Below are 23219 nucleotides of genomic sequence, written 5' to 3'. Positions count from 1 at the left end.
ATTTTCAGTAATAGCATATAACATGTACTGTGTAGTCTGATATTGCAGCCACTGCAACTTCATCGCCTTTTCAAGGATCGTAGAAAACGTTTATGCGTGTCTATGTTCCGTTTGGGGAATAAAAGGCGTGATATTGTATCATTAATTTCTTTTTTGCTAATATGTATTTAACAACTTTATGCAACCTTAGGTACGTAAAACCTTTTCGAATTTAGACTGTTATTCTATCAAGAAATTTAATGATCTCTGGAATCCAGATCTCATATTCAGTCGATTCGAGCAAGAAGATTATGTACCGATAATTGAATTTCAAACGTACCTTTACATATTAAGTACCTATTCATACTTATTACTATATTATGCAAAACTAAAAAAACAAAATTCCATCTATACAATTTGAAGCATAATAATCTGTGGCAGTCTCCATAGACTAAGCTTCCCGCCATAAAGTAAGATTAAATTGGCGGCAAAGCCGACTAGCTCATAAAGCCTTCAGTAATTCGTAATTTAGTTTTATTATATTTTATTGTATGTCTAGTCATTCTTGAGATACATAAGTTACCTATGTGTTTATTCCGGAGCACGTCCTACCCAATTATCTTGGTAATTACTTTCCGACATTAGACGGAATGACTTACGTATATGTTTAGAAATAGTTTTATTGTTTATCTGTGTATACGTTTATCCCTTCGCTTGGTAACCTGTTTCATTGGCATGGAGTTATGTAATAATACCTGAAAATATTGCTTAATATAAAATAAAATATCTACCAAAATATAATTAAAAACGATTGATATCCTTTTTAATATTTTAACGTTCCTGTATAAGATGGCCCCTACCAGCTTATTATTTTACTGGATTTGATTCACGGGTTTATACATTTGTTTATACATACGGTTGGTCGTTTTCATTAGTAACATATGAAGTGAACTTGAATAATCAGAAAATAAATAAGTAAGTAAAGAATACAGGAAAAAGGAAATAAGTTATTAAATATTTGAAATAACACAACTATTTTTATATAAACAACCACTATTATTCAATAAAGAAGAAACAATATTTGTACAATATCATGCCAAGTTTATTACTAACAAGTCAATTTACATGCATATTTCTAGTGAACCGGATTGTGTCCTAGGTCACCTTTGTACCTGACTTATTATTAGTTATTTAATAAGAAGATGGTACATATTAATAGTACCTAGGTATCTGTATTATTATGTCTTCATCTCTTAATAAGATTCATAAGTAGGTACCTAATTAAATATGTGTAGCTAGGTATTTACTTGTTACAAACTACGAAAATATGTTTGCTTTGTCATCTTACATAACAATAATTTTAAGAGAAAATAAAAGTGAATTCTTAATTTCACAGCTAATATTATATTCCTGCTTTCAATTATTTTATTTTAACCAGCGTTAAGTAACCATGGCTTCGATTGCACACTATTTTTCCGTCAAATCACAAAAAGCCTATAGGTACATGGCCACTGTTGGCCAAAGACCTCTAGTCGTACGGAGAAGGCTTTGGCTATTTATCCATATTATTTGCTGAAAATTCCAAAGATCACAAAATAGGTAGGTAAATACTTTTACGTTCTTGAGGTTTAATGGGACTATCAAACGTCATTCTTCAACTTACAAATGTAATATCCTGCAGCATGAATAACGCCATTTACTTAACAAAAGCGCCATTTTATGAGAATTAGCGAGCGCGGTGCGCAAGCGCATGCGTTCATCTTGCCCTTTCTACCGTTTCGTGGAGTTTTAATGGATTTGACACGGCGTTAGGTACAGTTATCTAAATTCTTTGTGAAACTGCTAGTTTTTTAAATAGATAATTGGAAAGTATGTAATGTTCATGGAGTAAAACGAAAATGGTGCCCCAACATAGAGGTTTGGGATTGTGTTTTCCGTAATGGTACCTTGGTTTTTGTTTTTTGAGGGGGTGAAATCTTCTAATGACTTCTCCCGTTTCAAGCGAGGTGAGATAATGTCAGACTCTTACTTAACTAAAAATCACCCCGCAACTTCTCCTGCTTTTCGAGCCGGAGCCCCTGTAAACCCGCTTGGTAGTCCGCAGCTCCGGATCAGGCATCAGCCCTACTGGGCCCCATCTCCGTAATGGTACCTAATGATGTTTAATTATGTGATTTACAGTAAGTACTTACCATTTACGACAATAGTGAAGTGCAATCTCAATTAATATGCAGATAGTGAGTATTCCAGCTCTTTAGATGCAAATTGTAGTCTACGGAAGTTCTTCAAGTCGTTGTGTGGTTGTTATTTGAAAACATTTCAATTAAGAGAACAATGTTGAGAAGTTGGTAGCTTCATAACCCTTAGGTACCTTCTAAGATATTTTATTATTCAAAAATGGAACTTATAGGACCCTTAACCGACGAACATGAATGAAAAGACTGTTGACTGTTGATGAAGCGAAAGAGGTGTAACGATGTAGCACATGAAAACACTGAGGACAGTTGATGAAATGAAGATTGAAGATTCGTAGCAATTGGCGTTCTATTGTCTCTGCTTACCCCCATGGGAGACAGGAGTGAAAATATAAAAATATAGTCTGATTTGTATCTACTGCTCATTCAAAGAAAATATGGAGTATCTGCCTTCATTTTTATTTAGCAAAGCCTCCCTATAAGCAAACCTTAACAGCTAATTTCCTATGCCACTATATCAGCTTTATGGAAAACTAAAAGAAAAGGTAAGAAAAGACAGTTCAGAGTCTGTACATATTATTTTAATAGTATTATCTATTAACCCTCGTGACTCAATAAAAGGACAAAGCCCATTACGACTACAAATAAAATTTCCAATTTGTTCTTTACCTAAATCGATAAACAATGCTAAGGTATTATGTTCAAGCATTAAGCTAGGAGGCCGTTAATGGTTTTCTAAGCCATTCAAAGATCGTAAGTACGTCGGTATTCACAGGCTGGTCGGCGGAATGCGCCTATTAGGTACTTGAGTTCCGCCTCTCGGATGCGCTTGCGTCGACGACTTTAGAATGGCGGGAATCTAACGAACAGACCAAGTTATGGGAAAATGGCGGCGTGAGCTTCGATTGTGATTTAAATGTCATTATGAGAAGTGTTTGTCTGTCTGGCATGAAGAGCAAAAGACTATATAATAGTCTAGAAGACGAAATCAATTTAGATTTTTTATCAATTATTACAGTTTGCTTAAAAATTTTGCTTGGTAAGAATGTTTAATTTTGTTTGAATCGCAGGAAACCTTTTTGCTTGCATTCTTTTTTTATTTTTGTCAGTGTGAACAGAATCAAGACAATAGAAATTAAGAATTCACCTTCAATCTCATGAAAAGGACGAACAAGTGACCTTAATGATTGGAATATTCTTGTTTTTGCTTGGAACCTAACACCTGGGTACCTAGCATGTACCTAGGTGTGTATAGTATCCTTGTCTAATATTTTTCCGCTGCAAGCTCAACCCTCACGTCACACTTCAAAAATATATAAAACTTTTACTATTCCATCGTTATTAACGAATCTAATTCTGAGAGTAAGCCGTTAAAAGGGGAAGGTAATGAGATTTTCGTCCGTCGCCGTATAAAAACGTGTGCCACGTACTTCAGTAGCCGTAGCTTTTTATAATGCTCTCATGTCATGACGTGGTTTTTTAATCTGTGTTCAGATAACTTTATAAAATTTCGTTGTGACTATTGTAGCGTGCTACAATGGAATCTTGGATCGGAATGGTTTTTTGTCCACATCATCCGTCAGAGTTAATCTTTACAATATGCTTTTAGATTTGATAAAAAAGTTCGCCAATAATATCAAATAAGCTCATCTTATGTAACCAAACATAAATACGAAGAAAAACTCATTCGACTTTGAGTTCTGACAATTAATGTTAATTAATTAACGTAAGAACGTTTTCTGTACGAACATCAGAGCCTTGACGTGTGCGAGCAAAAACTCGCCGTACTTTTTACGACTTAATTACCTGCCTATTATTAGTTAAAGTCTATTATTAAAAAGGTATTATACATGGAGCCAACAAAAACATAAACGTCAAAATAAATCCTCTGATGTGCACTTTGAAGAAATTATTCTCACTTGAGGTTCACGAGGTGCAATCAAAAATGGACCAAAGCGGGATAATAAGGGCCACAAAAACATGTTTATTATCCTCGCGAATATGATAGTTGATGCATCATTAGGGCCGAGAGTTATCGAGGCGCCCTGCCGGGACCGATCGATACTTCTTGTTTACCTTTTTGTTTGCCGCTACCAATTTACGTGGCAACACTTGTTTTTTTTTAAATATTACCGACATCAGTTAACGCGGGAAGTTGTGACGGTCGTTTTTTTCCAAATTAACGAATTTGGCTCTACGGTTGGTTGGGCACCCCGTTTTTATTTAACCATAAGACACATGCGATAATTTAGTAATATCCTAAATGCGTTCCGTTAAGCACATGCGGCCTTGCTGGAAACAATCACGGAGCCCACGGTCCCATTACATGGCAATTTGCCTGTAGAAGATTAGACCACGTTTTAGTCTAGCCCCGAGGTGTCATGGCCGCAGCGGAGTCCAGACAAAGGTGGCCGTAACCTACGGCTATTCTTTCTAACTTATTATCCTGCATTGAACCACTTAGGCAAATAACACGATGCAAGGTAATGGATGCCGATGCGTTCAGTGATTTGTGTAGATCGAGCCACGTTTTGTTCTAAACTTTTTGTGAATGCAGACCACTCCTTTGTTCGTACCAAATTAGGCAATACATATCACAATTACGGTGCGCACACTTGTGTACACAGAGACACGACTGACATGGAACTTGTCTTTCCCGTAAGCGTCTGGTACTATAATAAAATATAATATTTTCGAAAGAGCTAGAGAGAGCGATGACCGGCGATTAGCTGTGGCGCATTTTTTATGGACAACGACGCATCGCGCAGGATGTTTGTACGTGACTTATTTATTAGGCTGTATAGAGTATACCCTCGCGATTTGATATGAGTCGACAAAAACCAACGTAAGTAGTTACTATGTCGCGGTTATTGAAAGAAAAAGCTATTAAGTATGAACGACATTTTTTGTCGAATGTTTTGCGCCATATAATGATTTCTGATTAAGTGGAGCATAGTTTATTATGAGTGTGTGCTTTTTATGGACCCGCTGGTATATCATTGACGTGCTGTCAAGGATTGGACTCTATAAAAACTTGATTACTTACATTATTTATTCCTGTGGCCATTGTAAATTAAATGCTAAGGTGTAATAGCTGTTAATTTTCATGTACAATGTAATCTACAGACTTGTTAAAAGATTGCACCCCTATCTGCAATATTATGAAATGTATCAAAATGTGACGGCATTAGGCAAAGCCTTCCATCGCTTTTCTTCCACCCACGAGCACCGCTAACTGTTCTAAAACGAGTTCCGCAGCCTAACGCCTGGGCCCTTCACTAAACTATTTGCATCGGCTGCGACCTCATTTATTAGCAATTCAAAATCTAGAACAGGATTATTCAAGTTGCAATAAGTCAGGGCTTACGCAACGCGACTAGATGTATGGACAAGGTTCGACGGTGGGCGACTGGGCGCACCCACTCGCCGTTGCCAGCTGCAAAATATATTATACGAAATTTGAATAATGGCGGGAATTTATGCAATGGAATTCATAACTGATGGTGCTTTATGAGAGTAATTGAGTGACCGTTTTATTAGGGCTGTAAAACAATTTAAGAACCTGCAGCACCTACACTCCTGCATAAAGTCAACATTGTTTGTAAAATTGCATCGAGTGCATGAAAGATCGAGTGAACTACTCGCTATGGTGTTTCTCGAGACAGCTATTACGTGTCACCGCAATAATCACCGTTAGTTTACTATTGCGATTAATTTGTAACGTTTTAAAATGTTGCAGTTGTTTACAATAAAGTTTCTGTTGCAAGAATGGCTAGTTTAAGGAATTTTGTAATTCATTAATAACTGAAAGTCAAAGTGCAGTCTGTTATATCAGTTACCTACCTACATACTTATGTAATAGATCACATTCGGCCAGTATCTTCAATACCGACAACAACTAAGTGAACAAACTAGGCAAATAACTTTATAACTTTATTATTCAGAGTAATCCGCGAAGAAAACCATTTACATTCTTAAATGTGATGATAAAAAATGACATTTCATATTTTATGTAAATACAAGGCAGTATCTTGTTTACAAAATATAACAAAAAGTCTCTGGTACCTATCATGGCGGGTGAAAATTGGCGGGAATAGATATTATTTCTGTGGCGGGAATGGTTGTCCCGTTTCGTTTTACGGTCTGTGTAAGCCGTAACATTGATGTTTTATTGTATTTCGCCTCGCCGGAATGGAGATGTCGTCCGCGGTCATAAAATTCAAGCACTAGTTTATATTTTGCAAAATGAAACACCGTGTTTAATGCGGTTTTTATGTGATGACGGGACACTTTCGCAAAAATTGTAGATTGTGGATACCTACAGACAACGAAATTTAAAAAGAAGTTGCAGAATACGATGCTGTGGAGCTTTGAAGAACAAAACGATCCTTGATTTTGGTGTCCGAAGACTGCTTATTAAAATAACTGTGATATAAATATAATATTTAATAGAGTCTGCTATTATTGCGCACCGCTCACCGGTAGGTATGGTAAAGTTGTCGCGGGTCGCGAGGCCTTGCCAAGCCGGTTGCCATTTGCAACGATGACGTCAGTTCGGTGACTCAAGAAGTTGCTGCTCCGTTGCCTACAAAGTATTTTAATGTAAAGCCTTCGATAGCCATAAATTGTATTTGTTTTACACAAAACTATAGCCCTTGTTAGCACAGCTCTAGCTCACTCGTTATTTACGGCCTAAAAAGAAAGCCTTAAGGTGTATTTCACTTTGATTTTATTTTATTACAACTGTATTTTGTGGTGTAGGCTCTTGTAGACTTGACTACCTGCTAGATCACTCTGAGCGGTTGTTTAGTTTATTTACTTTATAAACAGTTTTAATTACCGATAAAATTGTAGAGAACATTGATTTTTAACCACAATTTAATGCAGATCTATGCCTTGTACTTAAATTTTAGAGATAGATGGAGCTTCTTAGAAGAATATATGAATATGAAATTCTTTATTACTCTAAATTAGATCCTCAGACGCGATGTCTGGTGTTGAATACTTTGTTCCAATATACAATGTAATAAAATGTTATTTCCCACACTTTCAAACACGTATACTTTGATCAAAATCTGAGGTATCTACCTACAGCACAGTTTTGAAATTATTAGCCAAAATGGCGCTGTACAATAACTTGCCAAATCACATTAAGTACATACCAAACCGAAGATTAATGGATTTCTTTCACATTGTTGAACATTGTCTGACTGTATCTGTTAGACTATTTTTCTAGGAACGATCGGGCTAGATATTTTTTTCGTTTTGTGCCCAAAATCTTAAGGCTATTCTTGGAATGATGACTTAAAAAGTTAATGCAAACTTGACGACAAAGGTATTTGAAATATAGAGCTGTGTGTGTGCTTCTGCTTTGACAGTCTTCCTAAAAATTCGACGCTATTTTTAGGTGGCGCTGAACTCTTGATCTGTATTTACAAAACTATATTTTCTGAATATCAAAAAAATAAAAAGATTTTAATTGTTATGTTTTCGGCTTACTCATTGCCGCGGTCGCTGCTACAATCGCCGCGTCGTGTGTATCGGAATGCTCCTCATAAATATGAGCCTCTAGAATGGCTTGAAACTAGTCGAGTTCCTCGTCAAATAGTTACGGGAGTAAGCCGATAACATAATAATCAATTTAGTACCTAGGTATGTCTCACGAAAGTTACAATAAAATTAAAAAGATGTTAATAGTTAATATGTAAAACTTGTAGGTATACAATTATTCTTACTGCTGGTTACTGGTGTGATTACATTTTTATATCAAGTAAACTAACGCTTCCATTTGTGCTAACTGAAATAATTGACGCATAATTCGCAACGCGGAGGGTTCGCACTCGCACCTTTCTCTCGACTTCAAACTGCCTGTACGAGGTGCGGCTAGCAAACTTAATTAACAGCCGAGGCGGCGTTAAAATATAAGGCTTTATTCTTTTGTGTAATAGCCATAAAACTGTTTATTTTAATTATTTTAATTACGGCACTTACAAGATTATGTTGGTGTTTAGTACACGCATGGAATGATTCCTACCTTTTTTTCTTTGGAGGCTTTTTACAACGTTATTTTAGCTCAGTGCAGGTATTTCATGTAAAATTTGATACAAAATAAAGTCACTGAATGTGATTTACTTAAATACGTTATTTTCCTACGAAAGCGTAGGAAATAAAGGTCTAATGACTTTAAGCGATACTAGCGCCACTAACAAAAAAAAAAGTAGGTACATAGGTAGGTAGTGATTTTACTACAGACCAGTAAAGATACCTACAAACATTATCTTTGAATTATTTTGTGTAGAGAACTTTAAGCTAAACACCTAGATAACATTATCGGAATGATTAAAATTTATTCTATGCAATGCTAGTAATTTTTGCCGACTCAGCAATTCTTATACGCTACCAAAGATTATAGATTATCGTAATAAAAGATCGAACAAACAGCTTTTGTCCAAGTTTTGTCCGAACGCGCTTAGTCATGGCGGCCATAGCTCGCTATAATCTATGGCGGGCAATTAAAAATCGATCGCTGATATAATAATTGTTTTTGAATAGAGCCCGATGATTTTCTTTCAGATGTTGTTTTGTCTTTGTTATCTATAATTCTATAGTTATTTATCTACCTAACTACTTATATAAAGTAGAAAGAAGTTGATTTCTTAAAAGCCCAAAAACATTTTTTGCATTCACGGAATCGGAAAAAGAAATAGAAATATACATTTCTATTCTTTGCTGTTCATTCTGGCAGCTAATGGTATTTATTCAGGGTTAGTAAGTTCAATAAAATATCCCTACGTTCATAAGTAAAGTTGATTTTGCAAGAACAAACTTAAGTGCAGCAAATAAGTATTAATTTCAACCGTCAGTTTTCATCAGTGTTTAGTAAAACGTTTCACGCAACTCCATTCACGGGTCGTGTTTAACTTTTTAATTTAACCTAAAAATAGCGCACAGGAATGTTCTCGTTTACAGCCTGTATCGGATGTCTATAATTTATGAGACAATTGTTAAGTGCATTTTGCACGCATATCTAGCGTTCGCGAATAAAAAATAATTCATGTCTATATTTTTACGTGCTTTATACACACATGTAGGCTTTTAATGGCTACTTGAGACGACTTTTTATATCATGCCAAGTATTCTATAGAGATCCAGTTGAAAACCTATTTGATGGTCATTAATATAGACGGGAATTAATTGTTATTCTTTCGACGACGTCGTTTTTACTATTAAATTAAATTGCCCTCCAATTTATTTTCGTAAGCGTTAATTATCTGGTACATGTTGGTGATATTTTGCAACAGTATTTGTATTACATTGTATCATTTAAATCAGATTGACAGAGATCACAATAAACAGCCAAGCAAATGGTATGCTATGTATGGATTGCGTGAGATGGCTCACATAGTCGGCACCGGCCAAGCAACTTTAGTCGCTAGATACCCATCTTAAAAATAAACTTTTCGCTTTTAAAACAGCTGTGTGACAATGCAAAAACGAACAAATAATTCCCTTTGCCGAGAGAGCAGGTACTATTGTATTAATACGATAAACCATTAATACAAAACAAAATAAACTTGATGCGAGTATCTGAACGGTCGTGGATGCCGCACGTCAGTGGAAAATCTTGATTTACGAAAACCGCTCTTAATCCTACTAGATATGGGTGATCTATGTGAAACTGTTGGCATGGATGTGCATTTGAGTAGGTATTGCAACATTTTGCATAATTATATTTGAATGACTGGTATTGGGTTTCCCATTATTTATTTTGTATTTCGCGGAACAACTGTTACAAGAATTTTTCGGTCTATACACTACGATGCGGATAATTATGAGATTCTACGAATAATAGATTTTTGCCGAGGGCAAACAAGGCCTTGACACGGTAAGGATTAAAAGGCTAGATGATATGCGGTTAACCTACCCTTTAAATGGGAAGAGCCATGCTTTGGCACGAATGGGCCGGCTCGACGGGAGTGATACCACGGCGTGGTGTGAGTGAGGTTCTCGGAGGCCCAATTACTTTCCAACCTTTTCAATCCCTAATTTCCCAACAACCCTTTAATTGTTTCGGGTGTCCATGAGCTGCGGCGATTGCTTACCATCAGGTGATTCTTCTGCTCGTTTACCAGCTTATACCATAAAAAACCCATGACCAACATTTTTAGAACCGTACCGTATTGGTACTTTGATATTGTGACTGTGACTTGTATGTAATAGTGTCAATGGGAATTTGTTAGGTAATATAATAGTCACCTCTCTGTGTGTCAGCTCTATCGAGTAAACAGGACATTAGTTGTTCATGAGCCACGGTCAAACTTGTTACCACTTGAATTACCTTACCAAATTATTTATTAGGTACGTTTATATGACTGAAACTCAGGAAGTTTAAAAACCAATATTGTTTTAAACTAGGTACATTACGTAGTAGCCCAGTACTTATGTACATTGCGTATATACGCAAAATGACTAGTGATAAGACCGCTTTTGACACCATTTTCTTATAGGTACCTACCAACTATTTTTTTTAATGTGTGTAGTTCTTAGTGTAATGTTTTTATTCTACAGCCTAGGCCTTAGTAGATCTGATTTAACGCCTCTGTATTTCTACTCAATAGAAAACTTGTATGATCTTCCTTAATTCTGTTAAGCAGCAAAAGCGCGAAAACTACAACAAGAACACCTTATTGTTCAACTCAATTATGTTGGCGACGACACACCAACCTTTTTGGTGAGTGGCGCTAGTAGCTTCGCGACTCAAGCAGTTTGCCATACATATTTTAGTTCCTATGTTTCGCCACCCGCAAGTATGAGTTTGTAGTTCACCATCGTGCAAGAGAAATAGTCTTTGTTACGGTGAAAGCAGGAAGTTATTATGCAAGTATCATTGCCGGTGTAATTACGTATACTTACTTGTTGTTAAACATTGGACTTGTCTTCTGTATGTGGACCATTTTTGTTGATAGCAAGTTTCCGATAATGTTTCAAAATCCATTTTTGTTACATTTGGTATTTCTGTTTGTGTGCACCTTAATTTATTTTGTAATTTTTTGACAGTATTTACATAGTATATAACTTACTTTAGGTAAAGTTAATTTTTCTCGTCCCATAAATCCTATAAAAAGATGAACTATGTATTAACAACAACATAATTTATTCAAACCATAAATAATAATCATTCTCGTTATTTTTACAACAGACGCTTGGCGCTCTATAAAACAAAATAAGTTTTAATATCATAAAGTTGTGCTATTTACTATCTACATTCGCTATAAAGAACATGGCTAAAAGAACACGTAATTAGGTCCTTGTTTAAGACTACACCTTACGATGATCGAATACGAATGCGGTGGAATATAAATGATGGTTCCTTTCAAGTACTATTCATTATTCGCATAATGCCAAGATATTGAGGATACCATTCGTATCCCGCCTGCGATCGATCATTTTACATCTTGATCACGCCTCCCCACATGTTTTATCGTATTTTCTTTTATGTTATAAACATCGAACGTTTTTAAACGTTGTGGTTGAGATGTTTGAAGATTGAGTTGTAAGAACCTCCTGTGCTATTCATGCGAGCAAAAAGTAAAAGAAATTGATGGCTTTGTGTACCATAGCCTTTTATGATGAATTGAGTTTGCTCTTAAATCAAAATAATACTTTTAATAGTAAGGCTGTATTAAGTACATATATTCTGCATAAATATATATTAGGTGTGAAGATGTGCTATGTATCTGTGTTATATTTGCAAAAGTTATTTAGGAGAACATAAACATCACAAGTTTGCGAAATGTCTGTAAGGTCAACGGATTTCCTCCCACGGCTGATAAACGTAACAACACCGTGTAGGTGTTATGTGTAGGTGAATAAATTTAAGCAATTTATGGAAATACTTAAAACTTGTGTCATTATAAATAAAGAAAGAATTATAATTATTACTTTTGTAAAATCTTACTTTAAACATTTTTGTGTGACCGCGCACACTAAGTGAAACGAAACGTAGTAAGATGGCGGTACGTCACGTCGACGCTGAATGTCAACAGCTGAGTTTACGAGACGTCAAAATTCGCAAGCAAAGCAGTCGGCGAGTCTGATTAGAACACGTCAGTAATTTAGCTTTATAATAAACGTGTTGAATGAGAAATAATTCTTATCCATTTTATATATCGAGTTTAAGTTGTGCCTGCTGTGCGTATTGAATTCACCAGTGTTGTGTTTCGAGAAAGCTCTTCGATCGATAAAGGTACTTGACAATGCAACAACAATAATTTCGGTGTGCCCAATTATACTATTGTTAGACATTTGATGAATGAAATGTCCAAGAATAACAGTTGTATTGTTAAATTAACTATTTTACAGGGCTGTGTCAACATGCGAAGCGGAAGAAAAAATGTAATAAACATGATATTCGCCCTCATGATATTGCCTCTCGCGTATTGCAGTGTACAGCCGCCTGTAGTGAACCCTGACATTTTAACGCAGTCTAAGAACCTTGGAGAGTGTCAGGCTTGTAAATTATTCGTAGACTCATTCAAGAAAGGTTTAGAACGAACTGCTAGGGGTAAATACGAGGGAGGCGACGCGGCGTGGGAGGAAGAGAAACTGAAGCTGTCGTACAAGCGAAGCGAGATGAGGTTAATTGATATACAAGAAGGGCTGTGTAAAGAGGGCAAAAACTCGATCCAGTGTCATCATATGGCTGAAAAAGCTGAAGAATTCATTGAAACATGGTGGGCACAAGACCCAGATGAGTCTGCTGACTTATATACCTACATCTGCATAGAAAAAATGCAAGTTTGTTGTCCAAAACACCATTTCGGCAAAGACTGTACTCCTTGCCCTGGTGATCATGAGAAATTATGCAGCGGCAATGGCAAATGTCGAGGTGATGGGACCAGGAAGGGAAATGGAACCTGCTTGTGTGACGCTGGATACACGGGCGACAACTGTGATCAATGTATGACTGGGTATTATTTGTCATACAAGGATGACACAAAGATGTTGTGTTCTCCGTGCCATGTGTCTTGTATGGGTGGTTGTCGGGCAGGCTCACAGAAAGACTGTGTGGCGTGCAAGGCAGGCTTTACATTTGACTCAGACGAAGGGTGCCTGGATGTCAATGAATGTGATGATGTGAATAAATGTAATAAAGACCAATTTTGCCTGAACTCCATTGGGTCGTTTACTTGTATGTCGTGTGATAAGTCCTGTGATACCTGCCACGGTGATGGGCCGGACATGTGCAGGAAGTGTGCCAAAGGATACTCCAAGAAGGGAGAGTTCTGTATAGCCGATAGGGAAGACGAGGACCAATCTGAGAAGCTCACTACTACAAGGTATTTTTGAATTTCTTATTCTTTTTTTTTTTTTGAATGCAGACGCAATGATTTTTTGTTTGGTCAATAGCATGATTCAAGAGAGTTTATTTTAACCTAAAGCTTTCTTAATAAGATTTAAAAAAAGTTGTAGTCATAACACCTTATAATAATAAAATGTCTGCGTGGTTTCCATTCTAAATGAGACAATGCATGACATAACACTACTAAGAAAGCTGTTTCTATTGCCATTTTGAGAATAACCTACATAGTACAATGATCCTTGTTACTAAATGCATAGAGTTTATTATGTTTTGTTTTCTTTTTGTTATAATTTTAATACATTTTCTTCCAGAAATGAGGAGTTGTAGGCTTCGAAAGTGCATTAAATTGTATAACTAGGTAAATGAGGAATTTTATTTTATTGGTGGTGGGACTCATTATTTGGTTACTTGCTTACAGTAATATTAGTTATGTGTATGTTTTTTTTGTTATATTTTTTTAAAGTAAATTATACTTTATGTATTTATATTCTGCACATAAATTAGTATATTTTGTTTTGTCAAATTATTCATCAAGGGTAACATTTTATAATATTGTTTTAGTTTTAATTTCATATTATTATTGTCACTACTTGCTTAATATGTATATATATTAAGTATTGTTTGATTAAGTTATACTTATTTTCTTTTAGTTACAATACTAAAAAACTTGTAACACCATTTGTGACAAGTCAATCTAACAAATATTTTATATAATCATGATTATTTTAACAAAAATTATGGGTACAACTTAAATATCTTTCTAGAATACTAACAATAACTTTTCCTTTAAGGTACATGACATATGTGGGTCTGCTGATTGCGACGGGCATACTCCTGCCCAGGTCTACCTCTTTGGGCAGTATTGTGGGAGCCATGGTGTTATCCTACATACTAGGAGCCGAGTATTACTGTATGATAAACGGACATACAGGATTAGTCGATCTGAGGCATTTCGACTTAGCTCGAATGTTTCATACTTAGAGAATTTTTCTAATTTAAGTTTTGGCAGAAATAGCATATTGTATTGGGATTATTTATGTTTCTAGGCAGCAGTAATTAATGGATCATAGTTTAATAGCCCAAAATTTTACCTACTTTATGATTTATGATTAAAACTTTATCAAGTTGATAATTTACTGGGTAAAAACTAATTTGGATTTAATTGTACACTATAAATATACTCCAATATGCTGTGTATATTTCTGCCAAGAGTAACAGTGAAATAAGTTAACACGAAATTAATATTTATTTGTAACTTTGTAAGCAATTAAACTAACTAAATGAGTGAAGTTTCATCAGTGAGAATATTTAATAAGGTTTTAACTTTTTAATGTTTGTTTTTAATTTTTTAAGTTTGTAATAAAACTGCTAAGTCATAGGTAATTTTATGAAATTAAATAGTATTAATTAATTAATCATGTTAAAAGCATTTGGTAAACTGCAATAACTACCAACTACCATAATGTAAGTAAGAAATCTATTTTTCACAGATCATCAATGTCAGAATTATTTTAATGTTTTTTTTTGACGTCGTTTTTGTTCATTCCATCCATGTGTAACGCAATTATTATGAACAGCTGTTTTTATTTATTTATGAAATAAAATAATTTTAAATCTCAATTTTTGTATGACGGGGTACAGTGTATTTAACTGATTGCTCATATGATGTGTTGTTAAATAAGTCACCGATATTGTTTGTAAATACCTCATTTGTTGTGTTATTATTAAGGATATACGTTTTATAATTGAATTATGTTTATGTCGGTAAATAGACTCTTGTATGCAGTGGTAAAAAGGTGTCTTATTGATTTTTGCGGCGAAAAGTATACATAGTCCAATTATTTTACCTTATCCATATTATTTTTTGTTGAGAGAAGAAAAATAAACATCTACATTCATTGATGCTTTTTTTTACAAAAAGCCCGCCATAATATGACGTTTAATTTTGTCATAGACAATTCCTGTTTTCTTTTTCTCTACAATAAATTGTGCAAGATATCGTTGGCCACGTCCTGTCCGCGGCGGATACTGACCTATTGTATACAAGAGCCTTAAACCGCGACTCAAACAGATTAGCAGTATTGAATGAACGTAAACGCAATCATTACAACTCCGTTGGTTTCTTTTGTAAAAATAAATGGTTTTACATTATCTATTTGTTGTTATTGCTGTGTTTCCTCTATTTTTATTATTTTCGTAAGTATTTTAGGTGATTGACACCTAATTAGAGATTTGCAGTTAGCTTTTTTTCAATCGTTGTGTTTTTTCGAGTCAGCATCAGAAACCGCTTGGTCTTCCGTCGACTGCTCTGCCAATAATATTTGTTTCTCATCTTCTGGCAATGTCCTTTTTCATAATTGTCACCCGTATATTTTCAAATTGATAAACTTATTTTTATCTATCCATACATAACAATACGTAATGTTTGTCGTATTCGGAGGTGTCACGCTGAAGACATTTACATACAGTCACGGCTGTCAATACACGATTATGTGATGGCCGTGACACGATTTTTATGTTCCAACGCCGGCGCGACATGTTTTGTGGCGTTACGTCATAAGAATTCAGCGAATAGACCACGGAGGCAGTTTCGCGGAACTGTCACTAAAGAAACTTCTTTACCTTTATGTTTAAGATTTCTAATTTTTTTTTGCTGAAATCGCCAACTTATAAATAGGTTTTTTTTATATCCTAAGTTAACGGTCAATCGTTAAGATCCCTTCTTTTCCAAGATTTACGTTTACCAAGTAGAAAAAAAATAAATTAAAAATTGTAAGCCACTATACGTAGTTGGCCATCTCAACCGATGGATGAGGCTGAAAAATCATGATTCCGGGAACAGGAAAATACGATAGTAATAAATTCGAAGGAAGTCGCAATTCAAGTGCTAATGAGGCATTTAGTACCACACTATCTTAGAAAGTGCACGCAAAACACGCACATATCCGGAAGATGGCCCTACATGCTACGTGCTAAGTTTCCTCGGCCAATCGCTGGGCGCTTATGCCTTATTCAGTAGAAGCCGTCAATCACTACCCACATCGGTTATGTAAAGCTAAGTACCAGCTATTAGTCGTGTGTTACATTGAAAGTGGAACTGATATGACAATATGTTGCTGCCAAACTGTCAGGTAAAGAGCCAAGTACATAGAGACTGCACGTATGCACTTACGAAGTTTTTTATTTCGTCAATTGACAGTCAAGAAGTATTAAGAACTTGATTTTGACAGTTTGTTTTTTTTTGGCGGCTGGTCATTGGGAATTTGAATGGAGATTCCGTTTTTTTTTCGTATACATTCGTTATTTGAACGCATGGCTGATGACGGCATCGGTGATAGAGTGATGTCATTTGATGACGCGTCGAAACGCTTGTACGCAAGTTGGCACTTTTACCTTTTAGATATTTATCAAACTTTATACAAATGATTATAAATCTTTACGTAGAGCTAAGAAAATTCGATGAACTGATTAATCACTATTTCCTTATAGAATATTATTCATCTTCCAAAAATCGAAGATTTACCTATCTAGTAGATACCTATCTATGTATATAGGTACCTAGTACCCAACCAACATAACATTGCTTTTCTAAAACACAATTTGGCACCTATATTTATCTACGAAAATCTATTTATATTATTAGTCAACACAAGAAACGTCATAGGTACGAGAGAATGGCCGTATTGGCCGTCAACCCGAATTATAAGAACAAAATCAAGTCCAGCCACTTAGCGTAGTCTGGCGGGTGCACACAGCACAGAGCACACAGCGTTCTATTTCCATTATACGCGTAAACCAGCAACGCTTAGTACATTCTTAAACATGTCGGTGCAGCAAGAACTAGTCTAACTTGTTCTGCTTCCGCGAACATCGCCGACTAAGTGGACATTTAGCAAGCTTCACTTTGTTTATTTCTAGGAGCAGAAACTAATAGGTCATGTTGGTACGCTTTGCTGATCATTGTCAGTAAATACGGTAGTCGAAATCTGTAGCTTTTGTGTAGAAGGCATTGTTTTTTTTGTCAGTTTAGTTCATGTCAAAAAGTACCTAGTATTTTTTAGCAAATTTGGGCGAGTCTGGAATAAAAATTATCTTCTTTATGTCAAATCTTCTGAGAAATGTTGAATAGGTGATTCAGTGACAAGTGACATCAAACACCATACCTACCTATTAATATCCACATACCCACATAGTTACTTTCTTAACTTAGGCGGGTACAAAAATTATGCATTTCGGTACTAAGTAGTTACTTTGTTTTTACTTCCTACTTAGTTATTACTACATTGTTAGATGATTAAGATATAATTTATTAGAAAAGTGCCTAGAGAACTTGGTGGGCATTGTCAACAGTTGCCTGTAAGTTCTGCAACACCAATTACCGTGTTCACCTACGGGGTGATTATGACAAAACCTTCTAATAACTCGAGTGTGATTGTGGCGATGGGATTCGGAGCAAAACGGTGCAAGTCTGCAAGTGATGTAACTGTGTAAGTAGATATGTAGGTAATTCTATCGATCTGTGAGGAAATCTCTGGTAACTGGATTTTCTTAATTAGCCACCTGTGACGATAGATATGTTTCGTAGAAGTGCGTCTAAAAGTAGGTAAAATCAACATCATCTACCAAATAGTTCGGAACGCAGTTGTTCTGAACGACTGCACCAAATTGGATGTGAGAAGATTTTTTTTATATATTCCTTATTATCAAGAGAAGATTTGTTAAAAAAATAAGCATAGAAAAGAAATATTAAAAGGTTTTGCTAGAAAAGTTATATTACCTCAGTCGCGACTAGAAAAATAAAATACGGTGGAACGAAGTTCGCCGGGTCAGCTAGTTGCATATAAAAATTAAAAAAGCAAACAATATCGTCTATGGAAACACGGAGAAAGGCGGCAATTCCAGACGTAATAAAAAGCTGCAAGATGCAAGACAATGACGGTAGAAAGTAATGTCTATTGTGAGTTATGATGCATGGGAAACGTTTCGTAATGTTATAAAAACAAGCATTTTGTAATGTCAATAACTTTTTGTCTTTTGTCCGGAAAATAAAAATAATGGCGCGATAATCAGACTTAGTTAAGCTAGAAATATTCCGTAGGTAGTTGCCTAACTTTTTTAGAACTTCTTACATAACTGATATTAATTTCTATTTTATTCGTCATTGACGACGTCACACATTTTTAATCAACCAGCATGCTTCTTTGTAAACCACCACTTATTTAAGCCCTACTACCCTAAGAAAACATGTTTTTATGATACACGAAATTTTATATATTTTAATTTCAATTTATAACTATATAAGTTTATTAGTTGGGATTAATCTCTACTTACCTATTTTATCATTGATTTGATTACCAAACACTTATTTTTACTCATAACAAAATAATGAATGAACATGTTCATGTCCTAACTTCCCTTTTTGGGACAATCAAACCCTTTTTACCGAAAATAAAGGTTCCAAGCTTTGATTATATCATTATATAATCAAAAGGTTCCAAGATACAATTTCATTTACTCAAGTACTGCAACCAATCCGTCAATGTGAACGTCGCATTCTCCCGCCGGAGAAATGCCATCACGTTCAGTTTTCTCAAGGGCTTCGCGCCAATCCCTAACTAAGGCACCACTCAATTATATATTATTACGGCGTTTGTGATAGCAGGGCCAGCATGGGTGTGCTGTACCGTTGAAGCAGGTACAGTTAGCTGCACTCTTGTTTTGATTCCATCATACGAGTATGGTATGGTATGATATGACATCGATAGAGCTGAAGTGAGACTTCCTTTTTAGCTTTTTGTTAGTGAATTTTAAACGAGCAGACGGATCATCTGATTGTAAGCAATCACCGTCGCCGTTGTCGCCCATGGACATTCGAACACCAAAGTCGGTAGAAGTGCGTTGCCGGTCTTTTAGCGGTTAGGAATTTAAGGTCTGCTGGGGTATCGGATTATATAAGAATAATTGGGCCTCTTTGGGTATGGTTGAACAATAAATACATCAATCATGGTACTCTTGAAATACCTATCTATAGTCCAAACTGTCAATTGATAACTGTTGCTATCAATCCCAAGAAGATCTCTTAACTCCTGTAGGTAACAACAAAAACTTTGCTTTATACCCAAGATAAAAACATTTTGTGACATCAAATGAAAAACTTATGACATATGTGATCCTTTTTTGTAGAAACAAAAATGGAAACAAATAAGCAAAGCTTATTTTTTTCTGTAAGTAGATGTTACTTTTTTATCCCCTTGTTTTTATAGTTCGACAACTCCATATTTGCACCTACGTTTACGGCCATTTTCGAGCCGTGTGAGGCAAAATGTGGGCATAGTAGGTAGAGGTAATACTGGCCAAGTAGCAGTGTTCCAAGAACAGCCTGCCAAGCATCGCCCACTCTCGGTATTTGTTTATAATTTGCATAAATATGGGGCCCTAAGTAACTTCGGTTACTGCAAGCAATGTAATTGAGATATTTTCATATCTAATGGCTTGTTTGCGATACGAAAAACATGTTTGAAGGCTTATTTATTGGTGTAAGCTGTACTTTGTTTTCCATTAAAAGATTTTTAATGGAGGTTTGTCCTTATCAGTAAAATAAAAAATGGACTTGTGTGGAAGACTTTGTTGAGTAAGCATTGCCATTTTTTAACTGTCAGAATGGTAATAATCCCAAAATGTATAGATTAAAAAAATTAACGTTACCAACACTTGGATTTTCTCCGGTATCGTGGCTACAAACATAAAATTTCATATGAACATGCACTCAGACCCGAAACAACAATTTGTGGATCACACAAAGAGTTGCTCCGTGCGGGAATCGAAACCGCTACACGTTGCGCGACAGGCGGTTGTTACCGTGTCAACTGTGGTGTCAACCGTGCAGTCAAATTCTTACCTTCTATCTTTTATCGTGACGTTGATTTCGAAAGACAAGAAATCAGTTACCTCCTGTACACCAAATTCTTCTACCACAAACCAAAAATGGGATAATACTATATCAGAACAAAACATACATTACACATTAGAAATACACATTCAGAATGCTCAGTCCTCCATCATCATTAGAAGCAGACACTTAAGAAATAATCGGACGCCATATTTATCGATACCATGAGGCAATCCTGACATTTCTACGGATCTGACTAAAACGGCTTGGCATAATAACGTATGGCCATAAGCAGCAGTTGTCCTTCCAAGTTTAGAGCAATCTCTATTAGTCAGTGACGCGTAGGCTGCGGAGAACGCGGAATCATGGCTGTTTAACTTTGTACGTTTTTTTAGCTGTTTTTCAATCTAATTTGTGATGGGAAAAAGGTGAAGTGTAGATGTGATGTGTGTATCTGGGTTTTGTTTGAAGATGTTTCAATGTCTGACTATATATAAAATAATCTTACTATACTATTATAAATGCGAAAGTTTGTGAGTTTGTGTTTATGTTTGTTACTCAATCACGTCAAAACAGCTGAAGGAATCAGGATGAAATTTGGAACAGTTTCGGTGTTTTCATGATGGCATATATCTTTGATCCTGGCTAAGAGTTCCAGTGGTTTTGGGACGTTGTGGCGGGCTTGTCCTATACGCATCGCTATAAAGTCTAAAGTAAAGAAAATAACGGTAAAATTTTCTTTCATTCTTACTTTGGCAGTCACCTAAAATGATTGTCATTTTCACACAAGGTGAAACAATAGAAATAAAAACATGTTTTATATTACATTAAGGCAAAGAACTCAACGAATGCATGTAATTTGCGTTTGTGAAAACATATTATGTACGTACTTAGAAGTATTTCGGTTCGAGTGAAAATGCTACAAAATTAGAATGCTACGCAAAGCCCAAGGGACTTTTTATTGCATTCTGAACTTGTACCCAAAAACAGGATCATTGACACATGATGTCATTTCTAAATCTTTAGAGTCGAGCTGATTAAAAAAATATGCTAAGGATATAAAAATGATGTCATCCAAGAGCTTTCGGAGCTGCGTGTGTCCATTTAAACGAAATGCGAAATGCTATAAAAGGATTTATTTTTTTGTATTTCCAAATTCACAAATGCATTTTCAAGAGGTAAAAGTTTTAAAGAAAACTTTTTAACTTATCGAACGTCAAAAGAATCAATACCGTATTTAAATTTGGAACGCTTCTGTTTTATTTTATAAGTCTCCACAGAAAAATATGATCCTTAATTGCCATCATTAAATTATAATTTTAAAACCGACCTCCTTAAAACACTCGAGTATATTGTTAGCGAAAAAACAAAGCATCTCACTCAAGGCCAGTCGGTCACTTTCAATTTCAAAGAAGCTTTTATCATTAGCATAACCTTTTCTTATGATGGATTGAGGATACAGCGAAGCCAAAAACTCAGACGTTTTTTTTTCATTCCATCGCTGGCTTAGCATCAATCTCTCTTTCCTGTTATGAAGGAAAAAGTGCAATGGACTGCGTGTTATGGTCTTTTTTCGCGTTTTGTTTTAGGGGGCAGGTCCACATTGTTAGGTCTTGAAACCGGCTGGTAATGTCAAAGGAGTCACATTGGTGGGTCCTTGGGAGCTTGGATCGTCTGGGAACAGGGCGGTGTCCCACAAAAAGTTTTGTTTTTAAGTTAACAATGGTTAGGGTGCTCATGTTTTGGGAATTTGGGAATGAAAATAATCGTTTAGCTTTTTCTATGTGTGTAATCCTAGTAAAAATAAACATCTGGGGGCACGGGAGTGCCCCCGCGACGAGCCAAGCGGAGCGCAAGGGCACTACCTACCTTTTCTCGAAGCGGTTCGTCGTATTTTTGAACCTTCATAACTTGAGTTTGGGTTATACCAGATAAACAAAATTTTCAGGATGTGATGTCAGTGGTAGACTTAATAAACCTCTAAAGTTTCAATTGCATAGCTCTTATACTTTAGATTTTATTGATATCTAAAATACCCCGATTTCGTCACTCACTCACTGATGATCAACAAAATTCTTAAGGTACTTCCTGAAGTCCTAGAAAACTGAAATTTGGTATGTAAGCTAGTACTAGTACCCAAACAACAAAAAAATCCTAAAACTTGGAACTTTTACCCCCAACCCCTTAAACTAGGGGGTGAAAGTTTGTTTCAGAATTCCGCAAAATTTTGACGGCAGAGGTCTGAATGCGGCGGCGGAGAGGTAAATCTTTTGATAGCGTCGTATAAAAAGTGCTGCAGTGTATCCTCCTCTCCCAACTTTCCCTCCCTCACCCCTGTATCTCACAAATAACAGCACGTTGAAGAATTATGTTTATTACGGGATCATGTTGAATTGAGGGGGCTAAACTTAATTAAATAAAACCTACAAAAAGAAATGAAATCCCACAAAAACATTTCATGTTAAATGTTGCCAAGACGAGACCATATAGCTCGCACTGTCAAAAAGTAATCAGATCTAGTGTGGAGCCAAGTTTGTAGGCGTGCAAACCGTGGACGTAACTAGCGAGTTGGCCGCACGGACGTTTTGCTATTCGTCATATGGGCTTGAGCTTAAAAGTCTATTCAATCTTTTAAACTCTTTCCGTGCGGCCGACTCGCTAGTTACGTCCACGGTTTGCACGCCTACAAACTTGGCTCCACACTAGATCTGATTACTTTTTGACAGTGCGAGCTATATGGTCTCGTCTTGGCAACATTTAACATGAAATGTTTTTGTGGGATTACTTTTACATA

The 23219-nt window shown here is 35.9% G+C and overlaps 2 protein-coding genes across 5 annotated transcripts in view; both read left to right on the top strand.

The window, feature by feature from the left end:
- The window catches only part of LOC118262504 (uncharacterized), a 76990-nt gene that overhangs the window by 1159 nt on the left and 52612 nt on the right, over positions 1-23219 (top strand). The window lies entirely within an intron of this gene.
- LOC118262506 (cysteine-rich with EGF-like domain protein 2) lies at positions 12211-15687 on the top strand. 3 transcript variants are annotated; one of them, XM_050697592.1, is made up of 4 exons: positions 12214-12420; positions 12537-13513; positions 13848-13889; positions 14327-14474. In XM_050697592.1, exons 2-3 carry the CDS (start codon positions 12549-12551, stop codon positions 13861-13863), a joined length of 981 nt encoding a protein of 326 aa, XP_050553549.1. In that variant the 5' UTR covers positions 12214-12420; positions 12537-12548; the 3' UTR covers positions 13864-13889; positions 14327-14474. The 3 variants fall into 3 exon arrangements, with proteins under 3 accessions (XP_035429822.2, XP_050553549.1, XP_035429824.2); XM_035573931.2 differs by having other exon boundaries at positions 13848-13894; positions 14328-14474; XM_035573929.2 differs by lacking the exon at positions 13848-13889 and having other exon boundaries at positions 12211-12420; positions 14328-15687.

Source organism: Spodoptera frugiperda, chromosome 12 (genome assembly GCF_023101765.2).
Source record: "Spodoptera frugiperda isolate SF20-4 chromosome 12, AGI-APGP_CSIRO_Sfru_2.0, whole genome shotgun sequence".
Classification (NCBI taxonomy): domain Eukaryota; kingdom Metazoa; phylum Arthropoda; class Insecta; order Lepidoptera; family Noctuidae; genus Spodoptera; species Spodoptera frugiperda.
The sequence above is the reverse complement of the archived record's forward strand: the minus strand, read 5'-3'. Positions and strand labels throughout refer to the sequence as shown.

Coding starts and splice junctions, on each gene's coding strand:
- LOC118262506 (XM_035573929.2), top strand. CDS start 12,549: ATGCGAAGCGGAAGAAAAAATGTAATAAACATGATATTCGCCCTCATG. Junction 13,514..14,327: donor GAGAAGCTCACTACTACAAG/GTATTTTTGAAT, acceptor TTTTCCTTTAAG/GTACATGACATATGTGGGTC.